Source organism: Oncorhynchus mykiss, chromosome 5, assembly GCF_013265735.2.
Source record: "Oncorhynchus mykiss isolate Arlee chromosome 5, USDA_OmykA_1.1, whole genome shotgun sequence".
In the NCBI taxonomy this organism is placed as follows: Eukaryota; Metazoa; Chordata; class Actinopteri; order Salmoniformes; family Salmonidae; genus Oncorhynchus; species Oncorhynchus mykiss.
In genome coordinates, this window is record NC_048569.1 from 4,146,664 (window position 1) to 4,160,247 (window position 13,584).

The 13,584-nt window shown below is 45.0% G+C and overlaps 1 protein-coding gene across 2 annotated transcripts in view; it reads right to left on the bottom strand.

The window, feature by feature from the left end:
- LOC110513199 (netrin receptor DCC-like) overlaps positions 1-13,584 on the bottom strand; it is a 632,990-nt gene that overhangs the window by 362,122 nt on the left and 257,284 nt on the right. For both annotated transcript variants that reach the window (XM_036976622.1, XM_036976621.1), the window contains exon 3: positions 6,769-7,056. In XM_036976622.1, coding sequence (XP_036832517.1) covers positions 6,769-7,056 — 288 coding nt within the window. The remainder of the gene's footprint in view (positions 1-6,768; positions 7,057-13,584) is intronic.

Below are 13,584 nucleotides of genomic sequence, written 5' to 3' on the forward strand. Positions count from 1 at the left end.
TCTTCCTTGCAGATTTGGTCAAGATCTGTTAAGTTAGATGAGGAGCAGTGGTGAACAGCAATCTTCAAGTCTTTCCACAGATTGTCAATGGGATTTAAGTCTGGGCTTTGGCTGGGCATCTCAAGGACGTTGACATTCTGGTTCTGAAGCGTTGCTTTGACTGTATACTTGGGGTCATTGTCCTGTTGGAACGTAAATCTTCGTCCCCAGTCCAAGGTCGTTTGCGTTTGTCGTCTGAAGCACGTTCACATCAAGGATTTGCCTGTATTTGGCTCCAGTCATTGATCCCTCTGTCTGTATGTAGGCAGTCTGTATGTAGGCAGTCTGTACGTAGGCAGTCTGTACATAGGCAGTCTGTACATAGGCAGTCTGTACATAGGCAGTCTGTACGTAGGCAGTCTGTACGTAGGCAGTCTGTACATAGGCAGTCTATACGTAGGCAGTCTATACGTAGGCAGTCTGTACGTAGGCAGTCTGTACGTAGGCAGTCTGTACGTAGGCAGTCTGTACGTAGGCAGTCTGTACGTAGGCAGTCTGTACGTAGGCAGTCTGTACGTACCAGTCTCCCAGTTCCTTCTGCTGAAAAGCATCCCCATAGTAGGATGCTGCCACCACCGTGCTTCACGGTAGGGATGGTGTTAGTCTGTTGATGAGCTGTGCCTGGTTTTGAATTCAGGCCAAGTAATTAAATATAGGACTCTCATCAGACCACATAATCTTTTCCCTTAAGATCTGAGTCTTTCACTGCCTTTTTTCCAACTCCAGGCATGCTGTCATGTCCGCTTGGAAACGTTCAACCCTTTAGAAATAGTTTTATACCCATCCCCAGATATACGCCTCAACACAAAAACGCTATCTTGGAGATCTCCGGACAGTTCCTAGGACTTCAAGGTATAGATTCTGCTCTGACATGCACTGTCAACTGTGAGACCTTATATAGACAGGTGTGTTGCTTTCTAAATGATGATATCGCAGTGTGATCAGTTGGCTAGGTCTCTTCTTCTTCTTCAGGATTTGATTGGCGGATCACATTTTTAGGTGCATACACCGCCCGAGGCCATGCACGACCTGCCTACATTAAATTCTTAATACGGTAATTAATACAACACTGGGGGAAAAGTTAATGGCCATACTGTATATCTGTCACGTCCTGACCTTAGTTCCTTTTTTATGCCTCTATTTTGGTTTGGTCAGGGCGTGAGTTGGAGTGGGCATTCTATGTTTTGTAGTCTAGGTTTTGTATTTCTATGTGTTTGGCCTGGTATGGTTCCCCATCAGAGGCAGCTGGCAATCGTTGTCTCTGATTGAGAACCATACTTAGGTAGCCTGTTCCCACCTGTGTTTGTGGGTAGTTGTTTTCTGTCTCTGTGTCTGCACCAGACACAACTGTTTCGTGTTGGTCTATTTATGTTATTTTGATTGTAGTGTTCTGAGTTCAAAATAAATATACATCATGAACACGCGTACCACGCTGCACTTTGGTCCTCTTCACCTTCTTCAACCCACGACAGCCGTTACAATATCACACCTCCTCGGCCTTATGGCTTAAATATCTAATCAGGACGTCGAGGGGCCGGGGGGAAGCAGCAGGAGAGGAACGGACATTCTGATGGTTTAAAGGGGCAGTCTGGGATTCAAAACGAACCAAGCGACAAAGTGGTCAGCCCAGCCGGCCACTGAGGGATGGAGCTGGAGAAATGTAACCTCAAATTCATAGACAGGGCTATGGATGTGTGGAAGGTTTATAGGCCTTACAGTGTTTGTTTAAACAATCTTATATTCTGAGTACCGGTGGGGTATGACAGTTGAACTATATATACATGTATATATTGTATATGTATATATGAATATATATTAATACAGGTAACGAGTGGAGGACAGAGGAGCCTCTTAAAGAAGATGTTACAGGTCTGTGAGAGCCAGAAATCTTGCTTGTTTGTAGGTGACCAAATACTTATTTTCCACCATAATTTGCAAATAAATTCATTAAAAATCCTACAATGTGATTTTCTGGATTTTGTTTTCTCATAGTTGAAGTGTCCCTATGATGAAAACTACAGGCCTCTCTCATCTTTTTAAATGGGAGAACTTGCACAATTGGTGGCTGACTAAATATTTTTTTTGCCCCACTGTGTGTGTGTATATATATATATATATATATATATATATATATATATATATATATTCATCTAGAATCAATGGCTATATCATTCATTTAAAAGTCCAAAAGATGAATGGCCAATCCCAGATTGCCTGTTTAATAAATTCGTAGACACGGGTGTCAAATCAGGCAGGTCTACACCGGGCACAGAGACAGCTGTCAGCACATTACCAACCCTACGGCTGGAGAGTGTTAGCATTCACAATGAGAGAGGAGCGTCCCAAATGGGCCCCTTATTCTGTATATAGTGCACTACTTTTGTAACAGAGCCTTATGGAGCCCCGTGCACTATATAGAGTGCCGTTTAGGATGCACAGTCAGGGACTAACTTGTGTATTTCATATCCCACATTAATGAGTTCGAGGGAGTTCAGGACAACACAGGATATTCACTCAATATCTTTTGATCCCGTCCACCTCTGATAAGGAAAAAAAAAACAATTAATTGATTAAAAGTTTAACTATCAAAGTAGTCTGTGAGGTGGACATAATCTCTGAATCCCAATCCTATCCTATTTCTAGGCCCTGATCAATAGTAGTGCACTATAAAAGGAACAGGGCGCCATTTGGTATAATTGTTTTAGCTCATCAATTTGGATGTTTATTTGAGTCGAGTATAATCAAACAGTAGCTTGGAATGCTATTGATTCTTGCACGTGATCACTGAGAGTTTCCTGGTGTAACAGTATAACTTTAGACCGTCCCCTCGCCCATACCCGGGCGCGAACCAGGGACCCTCTGCACACATCAACAACAGTCACCCTCGAAGCATCGTTACCCATCGCTCCACAAAAGCCGCGGCCCTTGCAGAGCAAAGGGGAACCACTACTTCAAGGTCTCAGAGCACGATTGAAACGCTATTTAGCGCGCACAACCGCTAACTAAGCTAGCCGTTTCACTTCCGTTACCCTGGCAACACCTACTGTTACTGTAGATGTTACTTCCTGGGTCGTTACAACGTGATCACCATGGCAACGGTAACAATGCTAGGATCACTACCTTACAATTGGAACTGGTTGTGCAAACTGATGCCACCGTTACCTGCTGAGCCCACTTCACCTACACTACATTAGGAGACTCAGGGTTAACAGTTTCCTACACTACATCAGGAGACTCAGGGTTAACAGTCTCCTACACTACATCAGGAGACTCAGGGTTAACAGTCTCCTACACTACATCAGGAGACTCAGGGTTAACAGTCTCGTACACTACATCAGGAGACTCAGGGTTAACAGTCTCCTACACTACATCAGGAGACTCAGGGTTAACAGTCTCCTACACTACATCAGGAGACTCAGGGTTAACAGTCACCTACACTACATCAGGAGACTCAGGGTTAACAGTCTCCTACACTACATCAGGAGACTCAGGGTTAACAGTCTCCTACACTACATCAGGAGACTCAGGGTTAACAGTCTCCTACACTACATCAGGAGACTCAGGGTTAACAGTCTCCTACACTACATCAGGAGACTAAGGGTTAACAGCCATTATTGTGTTCAGAATAAATATGTACTGAATGTCCGTCTGCTCCATTCTGTTGTGAGATCAACGTTTGCTCTCCTGTGAGCAGGAGGAACTACATAGAATGGTCCACTCAATCGTGAGTAGTGGGGGACAAACAAGTTCAACGGCTGGATGAGCTCTTTATTCTCTCTTAATGATGTTGTGTCTCTGACTGTAAAGGTCACATACAGTGGGAGAGATTATGTGATCTATCCAATCTGTTCATCGATCAATGTCTTCTCCTCAGAGACCTGAACTGTACAGACCACAAAGCCCTTAAAAGGATAAGACATTTCAACTATAGTGCATTAAGTTAAAGTTAAATCTAGGATCAGATGTAGTTATCAAATTACACAACGTCCTGACAACATCAGGGATATTCATCCTGCTGGAGGTCACAGGACAGAGATACCAGACCCGGTTGAGAGATGGCTAACTCTGGAGATGCCTTCCATCACCAACCAGCTAGGTACATCTGCTGTTAGATTTTTGGCACCTTACTGGTAGAATAATCTCCAAGGCTCTCTAAATGGGATGGATGGGTGCCTCTAAGACAGTCCAAGGCTCTCTAAATGGGATAGATGGGTGCCTCTAAGACAGTCCAAGGCTCTCTAAATGGGATGAATTGGTGCCTCTAGGACAGTCCAAGGCTCTCTAAATGGGATGAATTGGTGCCTCTAAGACAGTCCAAGGCTCTCTAAATGGGATGAATTGGTGCCTCTAGGACAGTCCAAGGCTCTCTAAATGGGATAAATTGGTGCCTCTAAGACAGTCCAAGGCTCTCTAAATGGGATGAATTGGTGCCTCTGAGACAGTCCAAGGCTCTCTAAATGGGATGGATGGGTGCCTCTAGGACAGTCCAAGGCTCTCTAAATGGGATGAATTGGTGCCTCTAAGACAGTCCAAGGCTCTCTAAATGGGATGAATTGGTGCCTCTGAGACAGTCCAAGGCTCTCTAAATGGGATGGATTGGTGCCTCTAAGACAGTCCAAGGCTCTCTAAATGGGATGAATTGGTGCCTCTAGGACAGTCCAAGGCTCTCTAAATGGGATGGATTGGTGCCTCTAAGACAGTCCAAGGCTCTCTAAATGGGATGAATTGGTGCCTCTAAGACAGTCCAAGGCTCTCTAAATGGGATAGATGGGTGCCTCTAAGACAGTCCAAGGCTCTCTAAATGGGATGGATTGGTGCCTCTAAGACAGTCCAAGGCTCTCTAAATGGGATTGATTGGTGCCTCTAAGACAGTCCAAGGCTCTCTAAATGGGATGAATTGGTGCCTCTAAGACAGTCCAAGGCTCTCTAAATGGGATGAATTGGTGCCTCTAGGACAGTCCAAGGCTCTCTAAATGGGATGGATTGGTGCCTCTAAGACAGTCCAAGGCTCTCTAAATGGGATGAATTGGTGCCTCTAGGACAGTCCAAGGCTCTCTAAATGGGATGGATTGGTGCCTCTAAGACAGTCCAAGGCTCTCTAAATGGGATGGATGGGTGCCTCTGAGACAGTCCAAGGCTCTCTAAATGGGATGGATTGGTGCCTCCGAGACAGTCCAAGGCTCTCTAAATGGGATGAATTGGTGCCTCTAGGACAGTCCAAGGCTCTCTAAATGGGATGGATTGGTGCCTCTAAGACAGTCCAAGGCTCTCTAAATGGGATGGATGGGTGCCTCTGAGACAGTCCAAGGCTCTCTAAATGGGATGAATTGGTGCCTCTAGGTCAGTCCAAGGCTCTCTAAATGGGATGGTTTGGTGCCTCTAAGACAGTCCAAGGCTCTCTAAATGGGATAGATGGGTGCCTCTAAGACAGTCCAAGGCTCTCTAAATGGGATAGATGGGTGCCTCTAAGACAGTCCAAGGCTCTCTAAATGGGATGGATTGGTGCCTCTAGGACAGTTCAAGGCTCTCTAAATGGGATGAATTGGTTCCTCTAGGACAGTCCAAGGCTCTCTAAATGGGATGGATTGGTGCCTCTAAGACAGTCCAAGGCTCTCTAAATGGGATAGATGGGTGCCTCTAAGACAGTCCAAGGCTCTCTAAATGGGATAGATGGGTGCCTCTAAGACAATCCAAGGCTCTCTAAATGGGATGAATTGGTGCCTCTAGGACAGTCCAAGGCTCTATAAATGGGATGAATTGGTGCCTCTAAGACAGTCCAAGGCTCTCTAAATGGGATGGATGGGTGCCTCTAAGACAGTCCAAGGCTCTCTAAATGGGATAGATGGGTGCCTCTAAGACAATCCAAGGCTCTATAAATGGGATGAATTGGTGCCTCTAAGACTGTACAAGGCTGATTGAGGACCTTTTCACTCCAGAATGTGATTGTTTTCTATGACTGTGTTTTGCTTTTAGTTTATTGATGTGAATATTCATGTGTTTATATTGATGTGAATATTCATGTGTTTATATTGGTTTGAATATTAATGTGTTTATATTGATGTGAATATTAATGTGTTTATTATGATGTGAATATTAATGTGGTTATATTGGTGTGAATATTAATGTGTTTATATTGGTTTTAATATTAATGTGTTTATATTGATGTGAATATTAATGTGGTTATATTGGTGTGAATATTAATGTGGTTATATTGGTGTGAATATTCATGTGGTTATATTGTGTATTTATATTGATGTATTTATATTTATGTTTGATACAGGGTCATCTGTGAAAGAGACTCTGTCAAAACAAAAGGTAAATCAAACAAAACATCTGCTATAGTGACTGAGGTAAAACATGTCCAGGCATGTATAGTGAAATGCTTGAAAGCACCCAAGTCTTCCTGTGAGGTCGCTGTGAGTAGAACATGATGTACTCATTGGACAAAGCATGAATTCATCATGAATGATATTTCACTGCATTACAATTATACCCAGTGTCCCACTCCCACCTTACAGTCATATACTATAGGAGTTAGTCTCCGAACCCAGAACAAAATCTTATTGGCGGTAGAATATCTCTGCCAAGAGGAGTTAGTCTCCGAACCCAGAACAAAATCTTGTTGGCGGTAGAATATCTCTGCCAAGAGGAGTTAGTCTCCGAACCCAGAACAAAATCTTATTGGCGGTAGAATATCTCTGCCATGAGGAGTTAGCTATTGTAGCCTACCTGGCAACACACGTAGGTCTGCGTCGCTGCCGGTGCGGGCGCTGCCAGGGTTGTCTGCCAGGCAGCGGTAGGTGGCAGAGTCTGGTGGCTGGACTTTGCTAACCTGGAGCGAGCCAGAGGGCAGTACCACCACCCTGCTCTCTGGTGTCAAGGTGAGGGGCAGGTCCTCTCTGTTCTTCTGCCAGCGTACCACGGGCATGGGATCACCAGTCACCTCACAGCGCATCAGGGCCGTGTCACCCAGGTAGGAGGACACTGACTCTGTAGGGACCACGAGCTTCAACGGACCTGAAGGGAGAGAGAGAGAGACAGTGGTTTAGTCACAGACTCTGTAGGGACCAATTTCAACAGACCTGGTGGGAGAGAGAGAGACAGTGGTTTAGTCACAGACTCTGTAGGGACCAGCTTCAACGGAGCTGAAGGGAGAGAGAGACAGTGGTTTAGTCACGGACTCTGTAGGGACCAGCTTCAACAGACCTGGCGGGAGAGAGAGAGACAGTGGTTTAGTCACGGACTCTGTAGGGACCAGCTTCAACAGACCTGAAGGGAGAGAGAGAGACAGTGGTTTAGTCACGGACTCTGTAGGGACCAGCGTCAACAGACCTGAAGGGAGAGAGAGAGACAGTGGTTTAGTCACGGACTCTGTAGGGACCAGCTTCAACGGACCTGAAGGGAGAGAGAGAGACAGTGGTTTAGTCACGGACTCTGTAGGGACCAGCTTCAACAGACCTGGCGGGAGAGAGAGAGACAGTGGTTTAGTCACGGACTCTGTAGGGACCAGCTTCAACGGACCTGGCGGGAGAGAGAGAGACAGTGGTTTAGTCACGGACTCTGTAGGGACCAGCTTCAACGGACCTGAAGGGAGAGAGAGAGACAGTGGTTTAGTCACGGACTCTGTAGGGACCAGCTTCAACAGACCTGGTGGGAGAGAGAGAGACAGTGGTTTAGTCACGGACTCTGTAGGGACCAGCTTCAACGGACCTGAAGGGAGAGAGAGAGACAGTGGTTTTGTCACGGACTCTGTAGGGACCAGCTTCAACAGACCTGGTGGGAGAGAGAGAGACAGTGGTTTAGATGACACTGAGAAGAGAGAAAGACAGAGAGAGAGAGGAGAGAGAGAGAGAGAGAGAGAGAGAGAGGGAGGTCATGATCAGATGAGCTCCTGCATTTTTCAGCATTTTCTTTAAAAAAGATAGATTTAGAGTTAGATAGACTTGGATTTTCTTTTGTCAAGAACACATACTGGATGCTACCCTCTACAACATAACCCTCACTTCAAATCAAAACTTAAAAACTACTACCTGATTTTGGTCGGAATTACGGAATCACCTGGAAGGTTCACAACTACCAAGGATTATTATTCTATACAGCAAATTCTCTGGAAAACAACAGAAACCTGAAAACACAACCCAACCTGGAACTGAGTGAGTAATGTTTAGTCTGAACCTTTATTCTATTTCCAAAAGCCAAGAAGAAAAATACACAACATTACTTGATAAGGACTGAATGCTAACATCATTCTGCCAAGCTTGATACAGCTTCAACTAGCACTGACGTGTCAAGTGAGAGGTGTCAAAGCCCTTTAGCCCAACAATGGCAGGAGAGTCACACAGTCTACCCCAACCAAATGGAGAGGCCTTAGAAGCTCCCTCCCGCTGTTCAGAGGTAATTAAAATACAGTACCCTGTGCATGTAAAGAATGATAAGGCAAGAAAAGATTACAAAATGAAGCTCCTTATGGAAAATCAAGAGACACTTTTTGCTGACTATTACAAAAATGGGAACATCAGCAACATTATCACAAACCATCCCCTGGCATGGCAGAGTGCCATATTAGCACACTACCCCTTGTTAAGAGAGGGGGGGTTAACGAGGGGTGGAAACTCAGGATACTAGACAACGAGGACTCTGAGTCAGCTAATATAAACCTCTATAAGTCCGGAACAGTAATGGTACAGGGTAACCCCAAACAGTTTCAGCTCGACTTTCACCAAATTAAAGAATCAGCCCAGCAGGAGAAGCTCTCCCTTGATAAAGATACCCCCACCCCGAGCGGGTCAGACCAGACCTCTTCATTATATAACCCCACAGATGAGCAACCCCCAGCGGAGAGTCAACCTCCCAGCACAGATTACCACTCCCTCATTGAAATGAAGGACAAATTCACCCAGCTGGAGGTAAGGCAGGTGGAGCTGGAACAGCAGGTGATTACACTTCAGTCAGCACAGACCCAGACAACAGTCCAGCACAACAACACCCCCTCAACCAGACCCGGAATGCTGGAGATGGAGAGAGACATATCTGCACTCTGGACAGTGGTGAGACAACTACAACAGGAGAAAGAGCAGGATCAAGAGAAGAACAGAGCACTAGAGGAGAGGATCAGACTGCTGGTGGAGGAGAGGTTGAGGGGGATGGAGGAGAGGGTGAGGGGGACGGAGGAGAGGTTGAGGGGGATGGTGAGTGACAGAGAACAACACACTAGAGAGGTGGCCACCCCCACAGAGAAGCCAGCAGAACAGCCCACCTCAGCACCTGACAAAAGTCTCGACACCACAGCAGAACAGTCCACACCAGACCCTGACCATAGAGCCGACATCACAGCAGAACAGACAAAAGAAAAACCCCAAACCCAGCGGCTCTCACCCCCTCTGAGCACCCCCCCTGTCAGCCACCCTGATAGCCCTTCTGGTCAAACACAAGACACAGAGTGACCTCCTTATGGACTCAAATGGGAAATATATAGAATTTTTTAAAAACTTTTCCCAAACACAGTGTGTCTAAACTCTGGTGTCCAAACACCCAGCGCGCCCTAGACCTTCTGTCTGAGGACCAACTAGGCTCACCTAGCCACATAATAATACACACAGGCACAAACGACAGCAGGAAAGGGTGGCCACAGCACTGAAGGGAGTGATTGAAAAGGCTTCTTCTACTTTCCCCAACGCACAAGTGGTTATCTCCACCCTGCTACCACGAAAAGACTTCCACCCTGTTACCATACAGCGGGTAAACGCAAGTATTTCCCATGACTGTGCCTCAAAACCAAATGTTTTCCTGGCCCACCACTCCACCCTGGACTTGAACAGCCTCTATGACCAGGTCCACCTCTACAAGGCAGCAGTGCCCACCTTTGTCCAAACCCTAAAGGACATCGCTCTCAAACGTATCCCCAACACTTCACACAGGAGCAACAGATCAATAGACACCCCACCCAGACCAGTGAGACACCCTCCAAGACCTGCAGGACCCCCCCCCCCCCGGACCTACACATGGAGGACCCACGCCAAGATTACTTACATCCAGACCACAGCACCCCCAGACACATCCACACCCCCACCCCAAACAATCAACACCCCCCCATGTCAACCATGCCCACACCCCATTTAGGCCCCCTCAGATCAGACCTATGCCACTCTTGCCCACCCCATGCACCCCATGCACCCCCCTCATTTCCAGGCCCAGGGACATGTACTAGTCTGTGGCGACCTAAATGCCAGAACCGGACAAGAACCTGACACCCTCAGCACACAGGGGGACAAACACCTGCCTGGAGGTGACAGCATTCCCTCCCACATATGCCCCCCTAGGCACAACTATGACAACATAACCAACAAAAACGGGTCACAACTCCTGCAGCTCTGTCGCACGCTGGGTATGTACATAGTCAACGGTAGGCTTCAAGGGGACTCCTATGGTAGGTACACCTATAGCTCATCTCTTGGCAGTAGTACTGTAGACTACTTTATCACCAACCTCAACCCAGAGTCTCTCAGAGCGTTCACAGTCAGCCCAATAACACCCCTATCAGACCACAGCAAAATCACAGTCTACTTGAACAGAGCAATACTCAATCACGAGGCATCAAAGCCGAAGGAACTGAGTAACATTAAGAAATGCTATAGATGGAAGGAATGCAGTTTGGAAACCCACCAAAAACAACAAATGCAATCCCTTCTAGACAATTTCCTGGGTAAAAAGTTTCACTGCAATAGTGAAGGTGTAAACTTGGCAGTAGAAAATCTTAACAGTATATTTGACCTCTCAGCTTCCCTATCAAATCTAAAAATCTCAAATAGAAAACCGAAGAAAATGAACAACAATGACAAATGGTTTGATGAAGAATGCAAAAATCTAAGAAAGAAATTGAGAAACCTGTCCAACCAAAAACATAGACACCCGGAATACCTGAGTCGACGCCTTCAATATGGTGAATCACTAAAATAATACAGAAATACACTACGGAAAAAGAAGGAACAGCATGTCAGAAATCAGCTCAATGTAATTGAAGAATCAATAGACTCTAACCACTTCTGGGAAAATTGGAAAACACTAAACAAACAACAACACGAAGAATTATCTATCCAAAATGGAGATGTATGGGTAAACCACTTCTCCAATCCTTTTGGCTCTATAACAAAGAAAAAAGAGCAAAAACATATACATGATCAAATACAAATCTTAGAATCAACGATTAAAGACTACCAGAACCCACTGGATTCTCCAATTACCTTGAACGAGTTACAGGACAAAATAAAAACCCTCCAACCCAAAAAGGCCTGTGGTGTTGATGGTATCCTTAATGACATTATCAAATATACAGACAACAAATTCCAATTGGCTATACTAAAACTCTTTAACATCATCCTTAGCTCTGGCATCTTCCCAATATTTGGAACCAAGGACTGATCACCCCAATCCTCAAAAGTGGAGACAAATTTGACCCCAATAACTACCGTGGAATATGCGTCAACAGTAACCTTGGGAAAATCCTCTGCATTATCATTAACAGCAGACTCGTACATTTCCTCAATGAAAACAATGTACTGAGCAAATGTCAAATTGGCTTTTTACCAAATTACCGTACAACAGACCATGTATTCACCCTAAATACCCTAATTGACAACCAAACAAACCAAAACAAAGGCAAAGTCTTCTCATGCTTTGTTGATTTCAAAAAAGCTTTCGACTCAATTTGGCATGAGGGTCTGCTATACAAATTGATGGAAAGTGGTGTTGGGGGTAAAACATACGACATTATAAAATCCATGTACACAAACAACAAGTGTGCGGTTAAAATTGGCAAAAAAACACACATTTCTTCACACAAGGTTGTGGGGTGAGACAGGGATGCAGCTAAAGCCCCACCCTCTTCAACATATACATCAACGAATTGGCGCGGGCACTAGAAAAGTCTGCAGCACCCAGCCTCACCCTACTAGAATCCCAAGTCAAATGTCTACTGTTTGCTGATGATCTGGTGCTTCTGTCACCAACCTAGGAGGGCCTACAGCAGCACCTAGATCTTCTGCACAGATTCTGTCAGACCTGGGCCCTGACAGTAAATCTCAGTAAGGCCAAAATAATGGTGTTCCAAAAAAGGTCCAGTCGCCAGGACCACAAATACAAATTCCATCTAGACACTGTTGCTCTAGAGCACACAAAAAACTATACATACCTTGGCCTAAACATCAGCGCCACAGGTAACTTCCACAAAGCTGTGAACGATCTGAGAGACAAGGCAAGAAGGGCATTCTATGCCATCAAAAGGAACATACATTTCAACATACCAATTAGGATTTGGCTAAAAATACTTAAATCAGTCATTGCCCTTTACGGTTGTGAGGTCTGGGGTCTGCTCACCAACCAAGACTTCACAAAATGGTACAAACACCAAATTGAGACTCTGCATGCAGAATTCTGCAAACATATCCTCTGTGTACAACGTAGAACACCAAATAATGCATGCAGAGCAGAATTAGGCCGATACCCACTCATTATCAAAATCCTGAAAAGAGCTGTTAAATTCTACAACCACCTAAAAGGAAGCGATTCCCAAACCTTACACAACAAAGCCATCACCTACAGAAAGATGAACCTGGAGAAGAGTCCCCTAAGCAAGCTGGTCCTGGGGCTCTGTTCACAAACACAAACACACCCTACAGAGCCCTAGGACAGCAGCACAATTAGACCCAACCAAATCATGAGAAAACAAAAAGATAATTACTTGACACATTGGAAAGAATTAACAAAAAAACAGAGCCAACTAGAATGATATTTGGCCCTAAACAGAGAGTACACAGTGGCAGAATACCTGCCCACTGTGACTGACCCAAATTTAAGGAAAGCTTTGACTATGTACAGACTTTGTGAGCATAGCTTTGCTATTGAGAAAGGCCGCCGTAGATAGACCTGGCTCTCAAGAGAAGACAGGCTATGTGCACACTGTCCACAAAATGAGGTGGAAACTGAGCTGCACTTCCTAACTTCCTGTCCAACGTATGACCATATTAGAGATACATATTTCCCTCAGATTACACAGATCCACAAAGAATTCGAAAACAAATCCAATTTTGATAAACTCCCATATCTACTGGGTGAAAAACCACAGTGACATCACAGCAGCAATATTTGTGACCTGTTGCCACAAGAAAAGGGCAACCAGTGAAGAACAAACACCATTGTAAATACAACCCATATTTATGCTTATTTATTTTCCCTTGTGTACTTATTTTGGTCTTCTTCGGGTGATTCATTGAACTCTGAGAGACCTCGACGCTTGTGCTAATTAGTAGGATAACTATAAATATGGTATGTCGCGTTAGCCCCTGTCCAACAGATGAGAGGCTACGATCCATCCTTCACAATGTGTTGCAAAATATGTCCCAAAATGGATCTAACATATTTCTGAGATCCGTCCAACACACATTTTAATAAACCCATCCTATTGGTTAATAAACCCATCCTATTGATTTTAATAAACCCATCCTATTGATTTTAAGAAACCCATCCTATTGATTTCAATAAACCCATCCT